The sequence below is a fragment of the Halichoeres trimaculatus genome, unplaced genomic scaffold, assembly GCF_033239565.1.
Source record: "Halichoeres trimaculatus isolate MK-OKI-2021-1 unplaced genomic scaffold, fHalTri1.1 fHalTri1_scaffold_11, whole genome shotgun sequence".
Classification (NCBI taxonomy): domain Eukaryota; kingdom Metazoa; phylum Chordata; class Actinopteri; order Labriformes; family Labridae; genus Halichoeres; species Halichoeres trimaculatus.
In genome coordinates, this window is record NW_027437189.1 from 19,326,457 (window position 1) to 19,350,119 (window position 23,663).

Consider the following 23,663-nt stretch of genomic DNA (forward strand, 5'->3'; position numbering starts at 1 on the left):
GGAACTAATGCAGGAAAAGAGGAGACAGCTGAGAGGAAGTATACATATACAAAGCAAAAATAGCTCACAAGAAGAAAGTATAAAGTCAATATTTTAGTGGCAACAAAAAACAAGCCTGGGAGGGTCTTAACACACTGAGGGGAAAAACTAATAAGAAATGTAATATTCCTTCAAGCATCAATCAATGTTTTGTTGATGAGTTAAACCAATTTTTCAGTAGATTTGACAAAGTGGATGATGAACAGGAATGTAATGAGATCCATAAAAATCTCCCTGCTGGAGCACCACACATCACACAAGATGCTGTGGCTGAAAGTCTTTTCAAACTGAAGTCAGACAAGGCCACTGGCCCAGACGGCCTGGAAGCCTCTCTACTCAAAGACTGCGCTTCTCAATTAAAACAAGTCTTTACAAAACTGTTCAACTCCCTTCTTGTCACAGGTGTGCCCAAATCTTGGGAATTCTGAATAATAAGGCCTATACCAAAAAAGCCAGGGGTAAGCAAACCTGAAGATTTTGGCCTATTTCCATAACTTCCATATTATGTAAAACTATGGAGAGTTTTAGTTGATCTCTTGACCACTGGAGTAACTGGTGAAATTCATCTTTTACAGTTTACTCGTAAGAGGGAAAGAGGAACTGATGATCCTCCGTTGATCTTACTAGACATGATCTCAAAACAGTCTTTGCTTGCTAAAGCTTATGCTAATGAAACCACACATTCTTCTGAAAAGGCTAGCAGATTTGAGCATTGAAAAAGGCTTGACTCTTTGGATCAGGGATTTTCTCTCTTGCTGCCCTCAGAGGGTTTGTGCCAATGACATTCTGTCAGAGCAGCTCATCTTAAGCACTTTATTCCCACAGGGTAGCGTCCTCTCACCTCTGCTCACCTTCTGTTTTTACAAACAAGTTTTCACTTCATGGTAAAAAAAATTAACTGATTGAATATGCAGATGACATGGCCTTGATTAGCCTGCTACAGAAATCTGATCCTTCTGGTGAGGCCTCCTATCTTGCTCACACTGAGGCCCTTGAAGCTTGGTGTCTTGATAGCCAACTAGAAATCAATGTGTCTAAAACCATGGAGCTTGTTGAACATAGAGCTAGATATTTTATCTGCATAGATATTTTGGAACAGTTCTTGACAGTCAGTGGAGCTTCTCTGGAAACACAGATTTTATCTTAAAGAAATGCTCACAGCAACTCTGTCTTCTTAGAAAATTAAACTGTCTTGGAGCCATTCTGCAGATTTTAGAGCTTGTGTATTTTAACATTGAGAGGGTCCTGACATTCCACTGTTGTGCTTGGTTTGGTCACTTGAGCAGCATATGTAAGAGAAAACTAAACAAAATAGTAAAAATAGCTGGTAAAATTGTGGGAAAACCCCAGAAACCTCTAGCCAACACTTACACACACAGGGCGAGGAGAAAAGCTCAGAGAGTCCTGGCAGCTCCCATCCTCTGTCCTGTCAGTTTGAGCCTCTGAAGTCTGGGTGGTGCTTCAGAGTTCCTCTTTACAAAGGTCTTTTTAAAAAACCTCTTGTACTAAACACTACCGCCATCCTAAATTTGATTAAGTGACCAACCCACAAAAATGACCTGAACACTTTGAATGTTTAATGACAATGTTTGTGTTTTAGTGCTGTTACATTGGAGTTTTAGAAAACTTTATTTGAACTGTCTGAAATGCTTCGTTATAGAGGGATTATTTGTTTATCAACAATGGCGGATGCTCGCGCAACTTGGGTGCAAAATCACTGCAGAGTATAATGGTTCATCAACTGATGTGGAGTTAACCACCAAAAAACACATTTTTTAACTTAATGTCATCACTTTGACGGACGGCAAAATGCTCCCAGGTTTGTGAAATAGCAGTGAGTGGACAGAAGAGATCAGGAAGTGAACAGATATTAGGTGGACAGACGTTTTTAGCAGAGAAACCAGCATGTACCCACCCCCTCTCACTCGATGCTCATGACTGCATTATCCGTGGACACTAATCAGACTGTGACAGACCAGGATGTAAACATTGTTTCATAATATTCCCTTATTTTACTTTGGTCACAATATCCGTTTCTGTTAACCATAATTTACAGGTTTGTTATTTACTGTCCATATTGAGTCCATGTTTTAGCCTCAAACAACTTTTTCATTAAATTAAGAAAGTCAAATCTGTATTTTGAATATCAGCTGTTATTATTGCTTGTTTGCAGTCAAACCTTATTAACTAAGGTTGGATAAAGAATAAACATTTAATTACACACACGCAGACGTTGCTGGTGTATCAGTGTAAAGTGTGACCCTGTTAACTGGTGACTCCCAGCCGTTAACCATGGCTGCCGTTGGCTGAAAGTCAACAGTTAGCATGGTCGCTATTAACGCAGAAACACCGGTTGCGCTGTAACGGTCGAAACTTGACAGAAGTTGCCTCACTTGTGTAGTATTGTATTTGACAGCTGTCCACAGAAAAACCAAACATTTTGATGCTTCTAACAGGTTGAATTTAGTGTTTAAAAAACGCTAACTCGTCTGACTGAATGGAGCTAAATGCTGCTTCTGTTGTCCAGATAAGTGCGCATCTTTAGGATGACATGGCTGCTGTCTCTTTAAGGCTTCCTGCTCCCCAAACCCCTTCCTGGCCAGACCTCTGGAGGCCTGTTGGATGTTGAGTCATAGGCAGACCTTGGTGTTTTAGGACTAGTCCTCTAATGTTTCACAAACCAGTGAAAGGAGCATTATGCAATGACCTCATCATTTCAGAAGATCTCATAAGTATCTTGAGCTATTTTTAGAATGGACTGTTTACAGACAGACCATTTCTGGGATTTCTTTAACATATGAATTTGTAGAGGTTTGAAAGTCTGCAGTATGGAGTAGTATGGGCTTCCAGCATTGTTTTTGCTATACCCATCGTTAAAATAAGAAAGTACAATACCCCCTCTTTAAGTGATACACATTTATCCCTGTTCTCACGTTTGTTTGTGTAAAGCTCAATAAATGTACTTTCTCCTCGGCGGGCTATTAACCCGTTCACACACAAAGTGTCTCCCCTCATCTTGTTTGCATGGGTGCAAACAGAAAATGGATTTCTAAGATTACACCAAATGGCCGCTAACACAATCAGCCCACAGAACTAGTCACAGAAATGTGATTGGAGGCAATTGGAGCGACAACAAAATCTCATCAGCAGCTTTGAATTGCTTGCTATGCTTGGGGGACCACCTGAGATGTGTGCTGCAATTTCACTTTGTTGGAAAATCGAATATATGAGAAGCAAAACCCTAAAATATCTCTGGAGTGCAGCCTCTGCCTGTTAATCAGTGTGATTCTCTCACATTCAGCCTCAGTGCAGCAGGATATCAATTATCCTTTATATGATTGAGAGATAGATGTCTTTATGATGCTTTATTAATTAGCCTTTCTTTAATTTTTAAAAGCCACGCTGACTACTGCCAGATTTTCCCTATTAGATCTGAACAAAGCTTCGTGGTGGCCCTGTGGTAACCACAGATAGAGAGAGTAAGAGGGCACAGGCAGACTCAGAAGGGACCTATTACTTCTGTTTCCATGGTAACAGCTGCTTGGATGCTTCGTCGCCATAGGAGCCAGGTTTCCCTTGGAGATGAATCTGGCGTGTGTGTTGCTAATATTGTGTGTTTCTGCATGTGTGTTTGTGTGTGTGATGGAAGAGCAGTTTGCCAAGGCTGCCTCTACACCCACAGAGGCCGTGTTCTCAGCCCCGAAGGCTCAAGGAGAGAAAATGGGTGTGGTCTGTTGAAACGCCACCGATGTCAAATGCAATCACTTTGCATAAAGAGTCACAAAGAGAGGAGGGGGGAGGAGCTCCTTCCTCTCCATGGGGGAAAGGATGCACTGCAAGCGACTCTCTGAGCACAGTTGGACTGGCTTTTTGTGTCAGATATTTTTGGAATCCTCTGAGTTATGAAAATGAGTTCAGACAATGTATGCTTTACAGCTAAGATAATATCCAGATAGAATTTCATGTACATGATACCTAATCATGGAACTTAAATATCATACAGTACTATATTTTTGAAGAGCATATTTTGAATTCCTGAAACAGTGAGAGCTGCAGAGCTCTTGTGATTGCATCAGCTAATTTTCCTTTTGTATATGAATAGCTTATCGTCTTTCATAAGTTATCGTCTTTTAGAAAAAAAGAGGACAATGTCTCTTATGCACTAGTGTTTGGCCTCTTTACAGTGGCATAATTTTTCATTTTCCTCAATAAGCTTTCTAAAAATTCCCTGTTTTAGTTTTGAGTACTGTGTGTTATGTATCATCATTGGTGTTACTCTGGGACTTATATTTCATAGTTCATCAATGGTTCCATGTCTGCCAGGGCCTCCTCAGACAAAAGACGTGTACCCACTGATTTGATGATATAAAAAGAGCCATGTTGGATGTAGCTCCTTTAACAACAATTGACACAGGTTGGTTCCTTCAAACAGGTGGTTATTCAGTGCTGTCTTGTAGCATGAGACAGTGAGATGTTGATACCTTTACGCCGTGAGAACTGCAATTAACAGGTACAAAAACGTGTCATAAACTGCACGATATAATATCACGAATAAAATACGAACATAAACACAAACAGGTGAGGCACTGCCTCGTTGGCCACGTGTTGTAAAAAGAGTCTTTGAAACAGTCTTTGACGAACCTTCTTCCTTTCTTCCTTCTGGAAAGTCTGACAGTTCAAAGGTTGTGTATGTTAATATCATACGTCCGCCTCACAATACCGCTGTAGCGGAACCAAAAAATGTGGAACTTAAGTTCCTTTTTGAAACAAGGTTTTTTAACATTCTAGTTTTAACTCATTTATAAATTAACTTATTTATCCATAACACACGAAATTATTCGACATGGTTCACAAATTTTGTATGAATTATGAACAGAAGTTATGACAAATAGAAAACACTTACACTGGAAAACATTACATAAACATGTCCTTTTTTTTCAAATTACAGTATTAGACATAACTATGGAGGTTTTGATTCAAGCTCACTTTATTACCATGCTTTGCTAATTGTAGCATCATTATTTATCTTTGTTGTGAGATTTACCAAGCCAGGTTCATCTTAATTATTCAGTGCTATCTTTGTTATTAGGAAGGTGTTTTTTGGCTTTATACCATTCCTCTGGTTCCTCTGAAGTAGCTGTATATAATTTACAGCCAAAAAAAGGCCCCATTTTTCTCACTCTGTTGTTACAGAAAACCTTTATTTCAACCTCTACCTGCAACACTTTGTTTTAGCTGCTGTCTCCTTCAAGCTCCTTGCTCTGGTGGCGGTAGCTTTTGGCATACCTTGGTGTTTGGTTTTAAGCCCTTCAGTGTATCATGAACCAGTAGGTTGAGCCTTGTGCAAAGGCCTCATCCTTTCAGCATCAGCTCTCATAAAGATGACATTCAAAATGAACCTCAGCATTCTTACGTGTTGGTTTTAAATGTAGAAAAGTGTAATACTTCCCCTCTGAAGGTTATAGGAAATGATATATGTTAGGATTATGTCAGAGTAAAAAAAGGATAAAGAAAATAGCTAAAGAGAAAGATTTCAGCCCACAACTAAAGCAACAAAGTTGGTCCAACTGCGGAAAGTAAAGGTTGAAAAACTCAGTCAGAAAAGAACAGCGAATAAAAAAAAAGGGTAATGACAACTTCACAGTGTGTGACAAGAAGTTACTAGACAATCTGGGGCCAAGAACTACAAAAAAAACCCCATAAGAAATGGATCACTAAGACTAAGACTTAAAGGATAACTGTTGATTCAAAGACACATAAGATAAACTCACAAGGAATACACAACAAAAAAGGGCAACACATGACAGTACCTTGATTGATGTAATACGTTGTAGTCAGTATACACCGCTAAAAGGTCAGTTCCTAGTTGAGCTGGAAAAATATGAAGGAATCTTAAAGGAATGAAGGTTTACAGTAAACTATAATTTGTACCAAGTTCTACCTAAAGCAAAAACAAGCTGCTGAACCCCCAAATTGCTTTCACTGTGTGAATATATGTGGATGAGATTAGCTCATGTTCTCTGGCTGTTGCAGCCTCTTTCAGTGTGTGAATGTGGTGTGGATGGATGAATATGACCAGGAGTTTGGAATTCACCATGGGTGTTATAGAAGTACTTCCTTTTACCATTTCAGGAATACACACAGATACAGTATCTTTTCACCGGTCTTTTCTGTTTACATGTTTTTTACTTTGTTTTTTTGAATGTTGGTTTTGAAAAAAGAGAAAAAAAACATACTTTATGTCATTGTCTCTTTTTACTCTGTCTCACTCAATAAATAAAGGGAGACACAAAGAGAATATAAGGAATGTGTGAAAATCCTGCAGTTATATGATTTCTTTTTTAAGCACTCGACCTGAAGATGCCCCACAGTCTAACTCACCTTTATTAAATTTCATTATTATGCTTGCACAGTTCATGCTTTTCATCAAACCTGGATTTGCAATTTCTCACCTGCTCTACTTGCTGTGTGTTCATATGTTTGTATGCATGCTCACGTGTGCGTGTGTGTATGTGTGTGCGCGTGTTTTTGTGTGTGTGTGTGTGTGTGTGTGTGTGTGTGTGTGTGTGTGTGTGTGTGTGTGTGTGTGTGTGTGTGTGTGTGTGTGTGTAGAAATTCGCCAAGGGCCAGACCCTGCTGGACATGGTGTGTGGCCATCTGAACCTGCTGGAGAGGGACTACTTTGGCTTGAATTTCCAAGACACGGACAACTCCAAGGTCAGACACACACACACACACACACACACAATCAAATGACAACATCTTGGCGAGGAAGGAGTACTTTTTATTTGACTCTGAGATCTGTAACTAAACCTCTGTGGACTCACATTAGACAGAGTTATCAGCTCATTACGCCCATTTTCCATCTTTAATCAGTTTATTTGACAGAGTTGGTGAAAGATAACCCTGGTCCAAGAAGGACTCTTAGTAGTTGGAGCCAAACTCAAATGCAATTTAACCAAACAGTGAACTCTTTTTATACACAGTAATAAAACTAGGCCGTGTAGGCATGTAAAATCTTTTCAAATTGATTCCCAAATATGAGTCCCAGGAGACCTCACACATCCCCTCTGATGAGGTGCATGTGTGCACTGAGTGTTTATTAGGTGTCTAGATTTATTTGTTATTGCATGACTGTTGACTTAGTTCTTTCCCATGGAGCAAGCTTTAATACATCCTGTGGTACTTTGATTTCTCTACGCTTTAAGACTCCATGTGAAGAATTTAAAAAATCTAAAAATTTAAATTCAGCCAGTGTTTTGGTTGACTCGCAGCGTGTAAAAGGTTTTCAGCTGAACACTGGAGCCTCATGGGTTTTAATTTGTGGTTTACTGGTAAGTACTTTGGCTCAAAATGGTTGAGTGGATGTTTTAAAAGTGGAGCGCTTATGTTTTCTAACAGGACCATGTGTTTCTTTATGTGTTACGGTTTATGATCAATTGGAAACACTTATTTTTATTGTACTCACTTATTGTTCCTACTTCTTTTTAAGTCTGTCATTAGGAAATTAAAGGATTTGTGTACTTTTTAAAAACCTTAGGGCTCCTTCTTGATTACATTTGGGTGTAATTTAGGTCATAAGAGGATTTTTGAAGACAAGTGCTGTCTTATTAATGTTGATGACAACACTGGATTCTGTGTTCCCACCTATTTCATCAATAATTGGCTTTTGGGTTGTATTTTTGTTATCAATAATCTCAGAGCAAATGTCAACAGCCTTTCAGCCAACCAGACTGTTTTCCCAGGTGTCTTAAAGCTCCAAGTCCCAAGTTGACCTTTTAACCGCACCTCATCCCTTACATCCTTAGAGTGGCATTCACAACCTTTGACCTTTCAAAATAAGATTAGACCGCATGGCCTTTTGAAAACGCTGCACAGGGTGCACAGAGCACCATGAAAGCTGGAGTGACATTAAGCAGAAGGAGCCGGACACAATTGGCATTTATAGCCTCAATATTGATGCTTTCAGTGTTTATTGAAGCTCTCATCCATTTTATTTGTAGTACGAATATATTTGGCCCTGAAGTAGAGAATAGATTTACAAAGAGAAGAGCAGCCAGAGAGTTACTGAACTTAAAAAGGCTCTTAAAAATGTGAATATGGATGACTGTGCCGGGGTTGAATGCTTCAAAGGAGACTGTCTTTCTTTTCTTTATTAGAACTGGTTGGATCCCTCCAAAGAGATTAAGAAGCAGATTCGGGGTAAGTACAGCAGACAGAATCCCACACACACCCACATGGTCCAACAAATCCACACATGGAGTATTTTTAATGAACAGGCAAAAAAAGGAACAAAAAGAAAACAAATAAAAGCTGTTGGTGTCTTTTCACACAGTTGGTTCGTGGATCTTTGGATTTTCTGTGAAGTTCTACCCTCCAGATCCATCAGTGCTCATCGAAGACATCACCAGGTTAGTATGGCTACATCAGAACAAACCTTTTCAAATCACACTGGTTTCAGACTGTTGTATATACTTTGAAGTGTCCTATTTTAAACCTTTTTTGTAATTGCTAACATTAGCAGTATTTACATTTAAAGGTGAGAAAGTGATTTAAATGAGATGTTTTCCCTCTTTGCTGAAGTTTAAGATCAACAGGAATACGGCAGGATTTCTGTGACTGAACAAAGCATTGTTAGTAATTGTGTACACACATAAAGTGTGAATTGACCAAAGGAAACGGACTGAAACTAGTGATAGACCAATATGGATTTTTTTGGGGCCGATACCGATACTGAGTATTAGTTGGCAAGGAGGCTGATAACTGATGTTTGAAGCCAATATTCATTTACGGTCAAAGTGAAAATATTGGTGTCAAAAAATTTGAACAATACAAACTTTAACACCTAACTGCATTCATATGCCTTCAAGCATATGTTTAATAAACAGCTCCCACACTTAGCACCATGTTTCATAAAGGTAAATAAAAACGTAAAAAATAAATAGCTTAAGTTTTCTACAGCAAATAAAGTTTTCTAAAATTTCTTTGCAACTGCAATTAAACTGGACAGAATTGAGTTTGTGCTGCCTTTTGCAGGCATGTAATGCAGTTGCATTAGTTTTCTGTTTGGTTTTACATGAATGATTTTAAATGACCATCCAGGGCTTCCATAGTGTAGACAGGGAGAAATTCTGTGCAGAGAAGCATCAGAGCCAAAACAACACAGTTTTGTGGGTTTCATATCGGCCGTCGGATTAAAAAAAAGGCTGGTGTGGATATGCCCCAAAATGCCAAATATTGGCCTCGATAATTGGCCTGACCAATAATCGGTCTATCCCTAACTGAAACCCCGATCATCACAAATATTTATTTAAAATATGATGGTGATCCATTCAGTAGTTAATGAGGGTTTTTCAGCCTGTCTAAAATAGCTGATTAGTACACAGTGATGGTGCAAGCTTAGTGTCAAGCTCTGCAACACTTGTCTCCTGCGTTTCTTCAGGTACTATCTGTGTCTGCAGCTGAGGGACGACATTCTGTCTGGTCGCCTCCCCTGCTCCTTTGTAACCCACGCCCTCCTCGGCTCCTACACCGTCCAGGCCGAGCTGGGGGACTTCGAGCCAGAGGAGCACGGACCTGACTACGTCAGCGACTTCCGTTTTGCACCGAACCAGACCCGTGAGCTGGAGGAGAGAGTGATGGAGCTGCATCGTAACTACAGGTCAGATAAAAGCTTCTCTGATTTAATTGAATGCCAAGTAGATGATTGGAAATGCTGGTATAATTTTGATTTGTAGCATGGATATAGAGGAAGTGATAAATTGTGTTTGACATTTGTGTTGCAGGGGAATGAGTCCTGCAGACGCAGAGGTGAACTTTTTAGAAAATGCAAAGAAGCTTTCGATGTATGGTGTGGACTTGCATCATGCTAAGGTAAAAGTTGTACAGATGTAAAAGTCCAGCACCCTGCTGACACTTTGTCTACTTTGAAGCATTTACTGTAAACTTTGTGATCCTGTATTTCCACTCTGATCAGGATTCAGAAGGAATTGACATCATGCTTGGTGTGAGCGCCAATGGTTTACTCATCTACCGGGACCGCCTGAGGATCAACCGCTTCGCCTGGCCAAAAATCCTCAAGATATCCTACAAGAGAAGCAACTTCTACATCAAGATCCGCCCGGGAGAGGTAAAAAAAAAAAAAAAAGCTCTCATCATGTCTTGCATGCTGTCGTATGTAGGAGTTCACTTTCAAAATTATTGCATGCACATTCCCACTGGAACAGCTCATGAAAGCCACTGTAGCAAAGCCGAGGCAAGTGGAATAAAAGATCATTTTAGTAAAGAGCCTCTTTTCTATTTCATGGTTTCACAGTTGTTAAAATTACATCATTGTCTCTTTTGACTGGTCCCAAACAGCATAAATAGTCATTTCATGGTTTGATAGAAGTGTTTCTTCTGAGATTTATCCGCACCAAGCCATGTGACGACTGACGAGAGGACGTTATTTATAGCCCTCAGAGATTTCGTTCTTAAAGATTAGGCTGATAGGTCGTGCTTTTATTCTTCTCCTCCTCCTCTCTTCATCTCTGGCAACTTAAAAGTGTGATTAGCCAGTCACACGGATTTGCGCTTTCATCACAGATTTTACTTGCAAATGTTACAGCCACACTCTGCTCACTCTGGTTTTTCCTCCACTCCCTACAATTATTAAGATTTTCTGTTTTTTTTTCATTTCATCCTTTGGCCTCAGGGAGAACTGCAGTGTGTTTCATATCCACTGTTAAACCAACAATGACATTTTTAGTAGTGAACTCTGAGGCTTCTCTGTGTGTATACTGTGTTCCACAGATCTGTCCTCTCATGTGTCATTCCTGATTTGCTTGCTGAGTTGTCACTATGCTTTGAAGCTCTCTAACTGGAATCCACAGATTTGTTTTACTTTGAAAGAAAAGTCATTAGTCTCATAAAACGACGTTTCTCAGAATTTAAAGAGTGGTTATTTAGCTAACAACAGATCGATCTAAAAGACTCCTCGTTCCTTCACTCTGCACAGTTTGTTAATTTATGGGTGGTTAGCGATGGTAAACCTTCCTGACATGGCTCTTGGTAATTTCTAAGCATGAACAGAAATACAGTATTGATTCCCTCAACGCTGCGTAGTAAACAAAAGTCACCTTCTGTCTGCTCCTCACTCACTCCCTTCACTCTCCTTCTCTTTTTCCCCACCTCCTTCTCCTCCTCTGCCACCTCCACTCCTTCCCCTCACACCTCAGTATGAACAGTTTGAGAGCACCATAGGCTTCAAGCTGCCCAACCACCGGGCCTCGAAGCGATTGTGGAAGGTCTGCATTGAGCACCACACCTTCTTCAGGTATGAATTCACTCCTGCATGGTAAAACACCTTCTCTGCACTAAAGCTCTTCTCATCAATCTGTGAACACTAAAGGTGACACTCATCTATTTTCTTTTTTTAACAACGAAAACATCTTTTTTATTGGGTTCTCAAAAAAAGTCCCTGAGATGAACTGATTTCTAGCTGTTGAGCATTACGAAGTTCCTGTAGAGGACAATGTGTTATGCTACTAAATAAAGGAGCAGTGATAAAGCAGTATTATTGAATACATCTAATAGGCATCCTAAATTAAACTGTAGTTGTTTTAATATTGAGATTCCTCTGTAGCAGTGTTTCAAAGCTCCACTGTCACTGCACTTAATACTCTATCTCAGGGGTGGCCAACCTGCGGCTCAGGAGCCACATGTGGCTCTTTCCCTTTTGATGTGTGGCTCTTCAATCCATTCATAAAAATATATTTAGATGTTTTTGTTATGAGTAGTTGTGTGCCAATCAATCTTAAATATTGATATATAATGTTGATGCCAACATTGGGATCAGTATTGATCAATACTTGGGTAATAAGACTGATACTTAAGTTTCGGTTTCTCTTCTCTTCATGTTCTTCTCTCAATCATTCATGTGCTTATAGATAGATAGATAGATAGATAGATAGATAGATAGATAGATAGATAGATAGATAGATAGATAGATAGATAGATAGATAGATAGATAGATAGATAGATAGATAGATGGATAGATAGATAGATAGATAGATAGATAGAGCTTTGTCTCTTCTGCAATAAAAACAGAAATTTGTCTGTGACACGGCTTCAAGTACGTGTTCAAACTCACTAACAAACACAATAAACCTTGTTTTGAAAATTGGAAATGTTTTGATTTTCATTCAAGAGCACGTGTGTGATGTGGCTCTTTATTGTACCATGAACATTTCTGTGGCTCTTGATCTCTGACTGGTTGGCCACCCCTGCTCTATTTGTACGATGAACCCTGCTTATAGTGTAAAGGGGGCGGGCTTTAAACACCAAGATCTGCCCCTAACGAGCCTCCAGAGAGCTGGCCAGTCAGAAAGAGGGGGGTTTCAGAGACTGAAATAAGGATTTTTTTAAAACACTGGTGTAAGATGAGTGAGGATTTTTATTTTGAGCTGTAAATCATGTCAAGCTACTACAGGGGTACCAAAAGGACAGTATAAAAACAAAAAAAAAGCACAATACCCCCTCTTTAATGATTTTTCTTTTATTATTAGCTTTTCAATTATACATTATTCTTTTCTGACTCTAAAAATGCTACTTCAACTCTTAATGAAAGATTCAGTTTTAAGGGCTGAATGGCAACAGTTACCTCCACTTTTTAGCAACAGGAAAAAAGAAGGGAGATGAGGGCAAAAAAGACAGAGTGTTGAAGTAAAAACTGTAACATGACATGATGAACATGTCAAACTCCTGTGGTGTGGCTCTAACGTTGAACCGTAAACTTAGAGATCATTGTGGCTATTCCCTGACACAAAGGCATTCCTGACTATCACAGATCTTGCACACAGCCCTTTTCTTCACAGTGCAAAGTCAAACGTGACCTCAGAAAATTGAGAAGGTGATTGCATTGCATCAGCCACAAACATGTTGCAGTGTTTCGTCTCACAGTTGTTGTTTTGCACATGCTACACAGCAGAGAAAGTTAGAATGCAAGATGCCTCCCCTCTCAGTTATTTATTTGGTATGTTCCTCTTTTATTACATGTAGATTTAAGGTTGCTGTGTCAGTATGGCTGTCATGTGCATCAATCTCAGCAAAGAGAGTGGGATGCAAGATGTCTCATGCCTCAGTAATTGAATTCTGGAAAATGATCTCATGTCCATGCACAACATGAAAACAATGAGATCAGCAATAAAAAAATGACTGTTAAATGCATCATTGAGTCAAATATGTTGATGTATTGGGGTTGATGCTTATCTTGATGAAGTGACATTTATCAACAGGCAAGCAAAAAATTAACACATAGATACAGTATGTTGCTGTAGAATAAATGCTGACTGTAATGTGATTGCTCTTCCTCAATATAGAAGGGTAAGAAAAAATAAATATGGTAAAAAAAAAAAAGTTTCTGGTAATTTTTGATCTATAACCTTTCTTTGAAGTTGTAAGGACACAATTTCTGTTTTTTAAAGTTGGGGCACGGTGAGCTTATCATGATACTGGCAACAGTTAAAATGACAGGGGTAAAATTCCCTTTAAAAAAACTTCCAAAGTCCAAAATAACCAACCAACAACTCAATCCTTAAATTTATAAAACAACAAGTTTAAAACGGTTAAAATGAATCTCTCTTTTAGCTACCTATTTCATTGGTACCATATTTTCCTGCATCTGTGCTAAGATAAGCAAACCAGTTGCTGCAAGTCACATAACAGAAGGTGTGCGAAAATATATTTATACCAAGAGTGTATGAGTGCTATGTCTGACTGTTTTTGAGATTCCTCTTTAAAAATTCCCAACGCAAAGTTAAACTGACAAGAGTACTTTTTTTTTTTTTACTTATGCCTTTAATACTGCATCACACATTGCACCTCTTTCAAGGGAAATCTCAGGGAATGATTTTGAGTTCAGGGAGTTGAAAAAAGCTTCACCGGGCTCCTCTGGGTGTCTCATTCTAAGGTGTGAAAATAAGAAAAGCTGCCGAAAGATGCAGAGTCTGAGTATGTTCTGTAGAGTTTCACAGACTGAATCTTCCCGCAGGTTGGTTTCCCCCGAGCCGCCTCCCAAGGGGTTCCTGGTGATTGGCTCCAAGTTCCGCTACAGCGGGCGAACCCAGGCCCAGACTAGACAGGCCAGCGCTTTGATTGACAGGCCTGCTCCACAGTTTGAACGTTCTGTTAGCAAGAGGTACCTGCTGCCCCGAAGTATTGATGGAGGTAAGAACCCCAGACTGTTTGCTTGTTCACATCAACGCCCATTTAAATCCTGGATCATATTAATATATAATAACTTTGCAGGCTCATAAAGTAGACTGATGGATGGAAAGTAATATATACATTAACACATACTTCTCTCCTGTAACCTTAAAATGTCTAAAAGCAGCAGAGCTTACACAACCTGTGTAATGGCTTTGAACCACACTCTAGAAATCTGAACCTTTCTGTCAAAGGGAAGTTGATGTCTCATGGCTTTGTTTGAAACTGATTAAAGAGGGGGTTTTATAGTTTCCAATATTATAAACACATTAAGTATAAAATGCTAGATCTCCACACGAAACATGCAAATTTTCAAACTACTACATTTCAAAACAGTAAATTTTAATAATAGCATGGGATCTCAATGCCATCATCATGAGACCTGCTAAAATGATGAGATCATTTCATGAATCTCCTAGCAGGTTCATGACATGTTAAAGAGGCGGGCCTCAAACACTGAGGTCTACCCATAACCCTGCTCCCAACATGTCTCTTAAACTGGAGCTTCAACTGAAATCTCAGTTAATGTCTTTTTTCTAACCAAAATGTTTTTTATTAGACTTAATATAATCCTCATTCACTGACAAGACCAAAAAAGTCTTATTTTAAGATATTACAAGACAAAAACAATGCCTGAATTGCTGAAGAGTTAAAAAAAAAAATCTAGAGAAAGAAAACGCTGCCGATTGTCTTGAGAAATGTCTCAATTCAAGGAACTAAATACGTAAATTATCATATCACAGTGATAAAAAAATACAGGTCTTTTTTACCCAGAAACAACACTGCTGTCAGGACTTAGCTAATATTAAAAGGGCTGTGAGGAGTTTGAAAGTGATCTTGAAAAAGTCTCCTTTCTAAATATATGCCTGATCGTAATCCACACTTTAAAATGAGATTATCAGCACCATTATTGCTGGTTACAGGTTATTTAAAATTGCTACTTCTTAGCTTCCCAATCCGGCCAACTAGGACCGGATTGATTTACAGCACATCTAGGTCTCTGTGAAAACACCACGCAGGCTGATGAAGTTTAGAAGCGAGAAGAGATAAAATACAGAGATCTTTGTTTTTCTCTGCTAAAAACGATTTCTATGACTAAATTTGTAGTGTTGGTGGACACAGGAGCCTAACTGTCAGACAGAAAAAGGACAGAGGAGCTAAAGAAAGCTAAACGGGACAGTGATACAGCACGAGCTAAAGGATAATTAGCCTTTAGCTCAAGCTGTATCACTCTATAACACTGGGCTAAGCTGTTAGTGATCATGTTGATTCCAACCCACAGTCAGCAGTTATTCTGCAGTGGTTTGTTCAAACTTGAGAGTCTATCAAAAAAATGAAGAGTGAGGTTACGTTAGCTCTGCTTGGTGGATGACTGGCAGAGCATAGCTAACCAGGATTTACTAATGTTACACATTAAGGACATGTCTTAGAGCACTGGTCTGCCTGCTGCATGTATTATAAAAGGCTACTGAATTATTACAAACTGAGAGTGTTTACTTATTGTCATATTAGCCTACAGATACATTGGAGCACCGGGCTGCCAATGTCACTACATATAGCAACGTTTGTTGATGTCACGTTTCAAACCGTAGTGCTACGTAACTGTACTGATAAGTATCCTACCTCGGGGCGTTGTATCTAGTCAAAGTTATCTTGAACAAAGAAAATTTGTTTTTGCCTGATCTCCATTTAATTCCAAAACAAACACGCTAAAAGTAACATATGTCGGTTTGCAGAGATTCCTGGCCACAAGGTGGCGAGGGAATGCAATTAAAACAGATCCTCCTCATAGCATCTTTAAGTCTGATAAGTTATCTATTATAATATTTAAGACACAAACACAGATTTAAGACAAGTTAAACACTGATTTGTGTGATCTAAAGTAAAAGTGTAAACTAGAGGTCAGTGAGTGAATAATCCCCCCTCATACTTCCACCAGCCTCGGCTTTAGGTGACAGTATGGACCAGCTCTCTCAGCGGAGCTCCAGTGAGCGCACACAGTTCATGTCAAGAGAGGACCTGGACCAAGAAGGCAGCCTGGACCTGGACCATGATCAGTACCATTATCAGGACCAAGACCAGGATCAGTTCACAGATCAGGAACTGGAGCCACAAGACATTCAGGAACCAGAACCCATTCAGAAGCCTCCTCGGGGAGCCAGGATGTCAACTCCTACCAAGTCTTTGGAGCTGAAGGTATTTGGCTCCACAGCATTTGGCTTTACGTTTTATGTGTCTTCCAGAAAGTAGAGGCTCATTCTTGAGCCAAATAATTTACCAGAAGACTTTACAGTTCAGGACTAAAAACTGCATCATAGTACAACATATCAAAATCTGCCTTGTTAACCTCAAACTAACACTCCTCATGCCTTTTTTTCCTCTTCTTTAATTAAATCTGTTACTGCCTTTCCTACTTTTTATGTTTGTGCTAATTTCCCCGAAAACTCCTTCTCACTAAACTTTAACAACTTCTCACCATGAGTCCTCTCCAACTATTTTACCGCTTCAGAGAACGCGGACACGCTATCTGCAGAGCTCACGTCTTTTAACCCTGCACCCTGCCTCTAACAGATCTCTTGTTAAAGCTGACCTCTGCTCTTCTTTCTCTCTGACCTCTCTGTCGTCCACCTCGTCCTCTCCCGCAGGCTGAGGAGGCAGGCTCGCCCATAGAATCAAAGCCGGAGGTATTATTGGCCTTGGACCTCAGTGTCTGTCTATCTGTGTGGTTATGGTTGTTGTAGGTCATGCACTGGTGCTCTCTGTTTGTCTCTTATTTTGTTTGTTTGCCTCTGGAAAGAATGTTATTTTGTCTCTTGTCATGATTTCCTGGTTTCCACTGAGTCTAATCCATGGAAACTGCATGAAAGGATCCTCACACGAGTAGACACCAAGAAGAAGATATAGCCCACACTTGTCCAGACACTTGTTTTATTTTTCTCTTACTAAAAAAACACATTGCTGAAGAAACGGATTACATTTTTATTAAGCTCTTGGAGCAGAAAAAGCTCCCTGCTTTAGTTGAAGTCGTGCATGCTCAAGTGTGTGCATCATTATCAGGGTCCCTGTGTGAAATGAACAGGATTGATAGTTATTAGCAAGATAAACAGATGGGCCTAGAGCACTGTTGATGATTTAGTGAATGAATGGTTCCCCTGTTGTTAAATCTCTTGGCACTCAAGATGAAAAAAAAAACTGCTTCAAACTCTCAGTGTTCTGTTGAGTTCAAAAATGTTAAGAGTGTTGATGAAACCAATTAGTAGACACTCAAAGGTTTTCGTTGTAAACACTCACTGATTGTGTCTTTGTCTTATTAAAATTGTAAGGGTCAGAGCAGTGTGTGTAGTGGTGTACTTCCCCTAAGCAGGTCTGTGTTCTAGTGTGATTGGATGCTTCAGATATTGACACAGCATTAGTTACTAAAGCGTCTGTCCATTTGTGGTTTGGTGACGTACTCTCACCAAATGTTTGGAGGAAGAGGAAAGGGAATAATCCCGCTCTTCAAGCACTTATCTTCAGTCAATAGCCGACTGCATTAATTATCAATTGGCTGACTCTGAAATGGATTGTCCCTGTCTTCTTGGCAGAACGTTAAATAGCTTAACAGTCTAATCAGGCCTCAGAGTCCTGAGGGTGTCGACTGTTTCTCTCTGTCTGTCTGTCTGGCTGTCTGGCTGCCTGCCTTTTGAACTCACCTGCTGCATTTTACCTCCTTGTCTCTGCACCCCTCCCTGCCCTGATTCTCAACCTCCTGCTTTGCTCCAAAAAAAACCCTCCAAACCCTTCACTTCATTTCACTTGGCCCACCTCGGGCTTGCTCATCTGTCGGACAAGGATGTGGCCATCCCTCGGCCCAAACAGGAGGTACTGGTTGTCCTCTCTTCTTGGCATGTGCTGTTTGTAATGCTTGTAATGCCTATTCTACCTCTTTCTAGCTCTTTCTGTGCAGGTGCTAACTTGATATAACACTCTGACTGCATATAAAGATGGATGACGCACCCCCACTTCCTGCTGTCGTATAAAAGTAAAGCCAAATGCCCCTGAGAGAGGCACTGACATATTTTATGAAAACTCAATTAAATTCTTTAGACACATTATTTTCAGCATCACATCACAACTCATCATCACAACTCATCATCACAACTCATCATCACCATGATGCCTAAATACCAAATTGTGACTATAGTTATTTAAAGAATAAGGATTGTTTTTTTGCTGTTATGTTATTACTGCAGCTGTAAACTCTTCTCTTCTGAGCAGTAAAGATGATGGTATGTGATAGCATGGCACAACTTATGTTAGCTAGCGAGAACAGGGTGAAACCCATTAAAAGAAGGATAAACAACACTTAAACCAGTAGGGATGGGTACCTTACACATTTGAAACGATACGGTACCAGTGCCTGGTACCTGGCAATCAGTCCAGGTACTCAACAGTACAAATTTTTGGTACTTTTTTTGTGTTTACATGTTACAAAATATCAATTTGTTCAATAATAAAATGTTTTTTTTTTTTCAATTTAACATATTTATTCTTCATTATATTAACCTTGAAATGCTGTGTTCATGTCCAGTATGGAGAATTGCCTAATCTCCCACTCCCTCACAGTCACAAGGATGCATTTAGGTACCTAAACATGGTACCTTTTGATTTTATGTGAACCGATACCCAGTGGTTTAGACAGAATTCGGTGGTTATCTATAAAAGTACCTTAATCGGTACCCATCCCTATGAGCCAGTGCAGAAGTATAGTATAAGTAGGGATGGTACCAATGCCAGGTACCTGTAATGGGTATTGGTACTCAACGGTACCAATTTTTTGGTACTGTTTTGTGTTAACGTGGTAAAAAATATCAGTCTATTTAAAAATAAATTGCATTTTTTTTCCAATTTAACATATTGATTCTTCAATATATAACCTTGAAATGCGGTGTACATGTCCGGCATGGAAAATCACCTACTTTTTCACTCCCTCACTGTCACAAGGATGTGTTTGGGTACCTAAACATGGTACCTTTTAATTTTTCATGAATTGGTACCCAGTACTTTTCACAGAATTTGGTCTGTACCTATAAAAGTACCTAATTCGGTACCCATCCCTAAGTATCAGTAGCCACGTTTACATGGACCCAAATATTCTGCTTGCATTCGGTTTATTTTCTCAAACGGATAGAATTTAACCTTTGTATACACCTCATTCTGAAAGAAAAGTGCCAATCTGAATGGAGATTTAATCAGTTTCACAGAGGTGGAATATTCCTTTCCCCAAACCGATTGAGGTATCATGTATCCACTCAAACAAAAAGTTGTCAGGGTGCGTTCTTTCAGCACATGCTCAGATATGAAGTAAGACGCAACAAGTGACGTTCCTCAACTTTAAAAATGGCGGTGAGCCGTCAGCACTGGACTTCTGCGGAAAGTTTGTTTTTGATCCAAACTGAAAGAAATGAACATAATTTCAAGACTGGACGGACGACAAACTTGCAATACGGAGTATTGCAACACCGTGATAAACTAACTGTCGTCCTCCAGCTTTGATAAATCATGTGATGTTTACGTTTTTCTGCGCATGCCCCATTGACTATTCTGTTTGATTACTGCAGCGCATGTAGACCAGAGACTGGAATATTCCTTTCCATGTATATTATTGTTTTCTGAAAAGTCATTCGGAAAGATTCCATTCAGAAAAACAAAAAACTCCTCTTGTAACCGTGGCTAGTGATGCATGGATTTATTCTGAAATGTCAGTACTTCAGGTACCAGATATTTATGCTCCAAATTTGATTCTTAAATGAAATATCTGTACCTTTGATAATTCAGTCATTTGAGGTTGTGTGTATTATCAACAGGAACTCAGTGGAAAGTTACTCAACTGTTGAAATCTTGTCTAAATGATACACGGTTGGTGGGAACTACTTTTTCTTCCACCTGGGTTAGTGTGTAATGAGTCAGCAGAGCGGCATGCTGCTCAGTCAGTCACTTGGTCCTAATCCGTAGAGTGTAAACACAGTCATGTGTAGAACTACTTTAGATCCACAAACAGCCAAGATGCAATTTGTGATGTGTGTTGAAAACATGGAAAGGGCTTATGGCAACACAACAAACCTTGTGAAACACCTCAGGTTAAACCACGACACAGAATATGAGGCATTTATGATGAGGCCGACAGAAGAGATCGCAGTGTCAGGTGTAGCTGCTAGGGCAAGACAAACATCTAGAGTCCTTCAGGGCTGCAGGCAGACACTATCCAGGTACAGAGGGAGAAAATGTGGAGCTTTAGGTGGCGCTAAGCACTGTGGCTGATGGAGTTGTTCAGATTGATAAATATGGGTATGAAATACGTAACAAAACAAGTGCTGAAATCATGCAGCTACTTGCATCAACAAGTAGTTGTATGATTTCAGCTTATAGTCATAATTTCGGCAAAAAAGGTAGATTTACTTAGGTAATGTTTCCTAAAGAATTTATCAATTTAAGTGTATAGCATACTGACAGGAATGACTTAATAAATCTATATTTCTATGACAAAACTCATTTCACTTGATGTTGTTGATCAGACTTGAAAATGAATGTAGAGATCACTTCATACAGAAACACTTCTGCATAAAAGCAACCATTCAATTTACAGTTTGAATTAGCCGTTAGCTGGAAAAACGTCATTAATGCTATAAATGTTCTGCAGTTCTTAGTTGCCTCTTGAACCAGCACCACTGAAACAACTAATCTACTCACAGACCGTGCTGTCTCATATTACTTTGATATAGTTCAGCTGCAATAATGACGCTTCAGGTAACTCGAGCTTAAGAAAGCAGCTTTCATTTGTCGTTTCATTGACTTTAAAAGGGAAAATTGGAATAATAACATACTTGGATGCAACATTCTCGTTATTCAGCCTTTAAATATTTTTCGTCTCCAGTTTTGACTTCATTTCAAAGTTTCACCCGTTCCCATTTCTTTATGTGAAGGAAAAAGACTCAGTGACTTTTGAACTTGTATGTTTTAGCTTCACTTTTGGGGAGCTAGTGGGTCATCTATCTTTTAATGCAGTCTATAACATTACACAGTTTGCACATCAGCAGTTATGACCCCTTTTTTTCCAACATCTAGGCTGTTTTTCCTCCAACATGTCTGATTTTCGGACGATTGCATGTCTTAGTAAAAGTCTTGAAGTTACCAGTGTGGTGGTTGATCATGTTATGAGTTTGGTTGTAATTTATTATAATTTCAAAGAATTAAAAATGTGGATATAAGTTAGTGAATAAATTTAATCTTTACAGTCAAGATAAAGAATTGATGACATTTTGTTCTATAAAGCAGCAAAAGGAAAGTTGAGTGAAGTTGTGTGCTTTGCACTAAAATGAGTTTCACACTTGTTTTTGGTCTAGGCATCCAGCGCCTCACCTTTTGCAGGACAGTTATATAACAGAAAACAGTCAGTATTGCCCTGAACAAACCTCAGATTAAACTTCAGACTCAGCATTTTCCTTTTGAAATCTGTCTAGTTCAGACGTTGAGATGTCTGAAACAGGAATCCAACAAGTTTGAGATTTATGTTTAGGATTTAAACTTACACCGTGTCCCTGATGTGACCTTTACTGTCGAAGCAGCAGTTCCTGGATAAGCCCGAAGATGTTCTGCAAAAGCACCAGGCCAGCATCAATGAGCTGAAGAGAGCTCTGAGGCAGCCGAACAGCAAGATGGCCCAGAGGGAGAAACGCCTCTCCTCCAACACTCCTCCAGGAGGAACCCCTGAGCGCAAACCAGTAAGAACCTGATTCCATTCCCACGTTATACAAATCTATAATATTACTTTTAGTTCCCATGTTTTAATATTTCATATTCACATTGTATTATTCAGCCCTTTTTTGTTCTTTCTTCTTTTTGCGTTTTTTGATTCTTTTTGTTGTAATTGAGGCCGAATGAAAATCGAAACATTTTGAAATTAGCAACCACACAATCAAAGGTCCCACTAAGTAGTTGCTTTTTTCTTCAGTTTCCATGCATAAATGTGAAGAGGAATGTGAAATAACAAACTACAGAGTGTAGTATAAGTAGCTAGGCTAATGCAACTGTCTACTCTATGTCAACTCAGGCTACCAGTGATGCCAAAATGATTGACAAGCAGGATGCTCATGAGGGAGCGCTGGATATTTACTCTAATACAGAAAAGAGTAAGACCTCTCCTGCTGGGAGAGAAATGTTCTCTGTGACACCTTGGACTGATGCAAATATGAGCAGAGACTCTTTAAAACCAAGACCTGGAACATCACAGAAACCAGAAAAAGACTTTACAACTTCAGGGCACAATACTGTTACCAACGGACATCACTATGATTCTGTTCTAGGAAGGAATATCATTCAGCAAAATGGATTTGAGTCGCCATCTGACAGAGACAGTAGTGCAGGGATACACAGAGACACGAGGCAGAGCCAGTATGAGCGTGACATACATCGAGAGAGACCGAAGGACTTTGAGACCGCAATGGTTCAGGATTTTCTCTCAAAGGGCAAAGACGGGAGAACTGAGAGTGAAGTGAGACATTTTGAGGCTCAGAAAATAAAAGACCTGAGTCCCATGGGAGCAAAAAATGGCAACAAAACCCAAAACTCACACTCAGAAGTCACCAAAATAGTTCCTCTCAAGCCACAGAGATCAAAGAAGTCTTTGAATAAGGAGAACAAAGGTGCAAACCCTCAAACTCAAAGCTGGGCTGATAGCGGCGTCTTTGGTGCGACGGGGGACGCACAGATGACAGAATCAAGAGGCAGATCCTGTGAGGCAGCACGAGTGGATGATTATACTCTACTGCAGTCTGCCGCAGATGTCGTCAAGGAAAACACAGGGGCTTCAAAATACCAGAGTGAAGCTGCAGTTTCATATTCCCGGCAAACTCTTCCTCATCAACCGAGCAAGGAAGAGATGCTCGGACAACAGGAGGCGACGTACAGCAGAGGTACAGTGGGACACAGTCAGTGGATGGATCAAAACAGCTCAGACTTTAAAGAAAATATCCCCTCTGGCCCCAAATTTCCTACAGCTCCTCCTCGAAGTCTTCCTCTCAAAACACAGTGGACCCGAGACAGACAAAGCAACATGGACAACAGCCACATCCACTACCGGACAGCCAGCCAAGAAACAGCCAACAAGAGGAAGCAAGCGGTAACACATCAGCCCCCCCTAACCTGTTTGTTCATCATGGGAAAGTAAAACATTGCATGAGCTTCAGGCGATGTCGTGCAAATCTTGTTTTTACCATCTAAAAACAAAAAAATCACACATTCTTCAGAACCATGTATGAGAAAGCAAAAGTTCACCTTCTTCCTCCGCATCGCATCATTGGCCCAGAGATCTTTTTGCTTTCCGTTGTTCCCTTCTCCACAGC

At 39.7% G+C, this 23,663-nt stretch overlaps 1 protein-coding gene across 5 annotated transcripts in view; it reads left to right on the forward strand.

The window, feature by feature from the left end:
- Positions 1 to 23,663, forward strand: part of LOC141798746 (band 4.1-like protein 1) — a 74,305-nt gene that overhangs the window by 40,243 nt on the left and 10,399 nt on the right. The window contains exons 4-17 of one of the 5 annotated variants that reach the window (XM_074680563.1): positions 6,652 to 6,756; positions 8,199 to 8,241; positions 8,375 to 8,450; positions 9,482 to 9,700; positions 9,825 to 9,912; positions 10,016 to 10,168; positions 11,256 to 11,353; positions 14,069 to 14,244; positions 16,223 to 16,479; positions 16,929 to 16,967; positions 18,115 to 18,144; positions 21,888 to 22,043; positions 22,373 to 23,234; positions 23,319 to 23,440. In XM_074680563.1, coding sequence (XP_074536664.1) covers positions 6,652 to 6,756; positions 8,199 to 8,241; positions 8,375 to 8,450; positions 9,482 to 9,700; positions 9,825 to 9,912; positions 10,016 to 10,168; positions 11,256 to 11,353; positions 14,069 to 14,244; positions 16,223 to 16,479; positions 16,929 to 16,967; positions 18,115 to 18,144; positions 21,888 to 22,043; positions 22,373 to 23,234; positions 23,319 to 23,440 — 2,424 coding nt within the window. Of the gene's footprint in view, positions 1 to 6,651; positions 6,757 to 8,198; positions 8,242 to 8,374; positions 8,451 to 9,481; positions 9,701 to 9,824; positions 9,913 to 10,015; positions 10,169 to 11,255; positions 11,354 to 14,068; positions 14,245 to 16,222; positions 16,480 to 16,928; positions 16,968 to 18,114; positions 18,145 to 21,887; positions 22,044 to 22,372; positions 23,441 to 23,663 lie in introns of all 5 variants that reach the window. The other 4 variants (XM_074680560.1, XM_074680561.1, XM_074680564.1 and 1 more) reach the window with 4 other exon arrangements.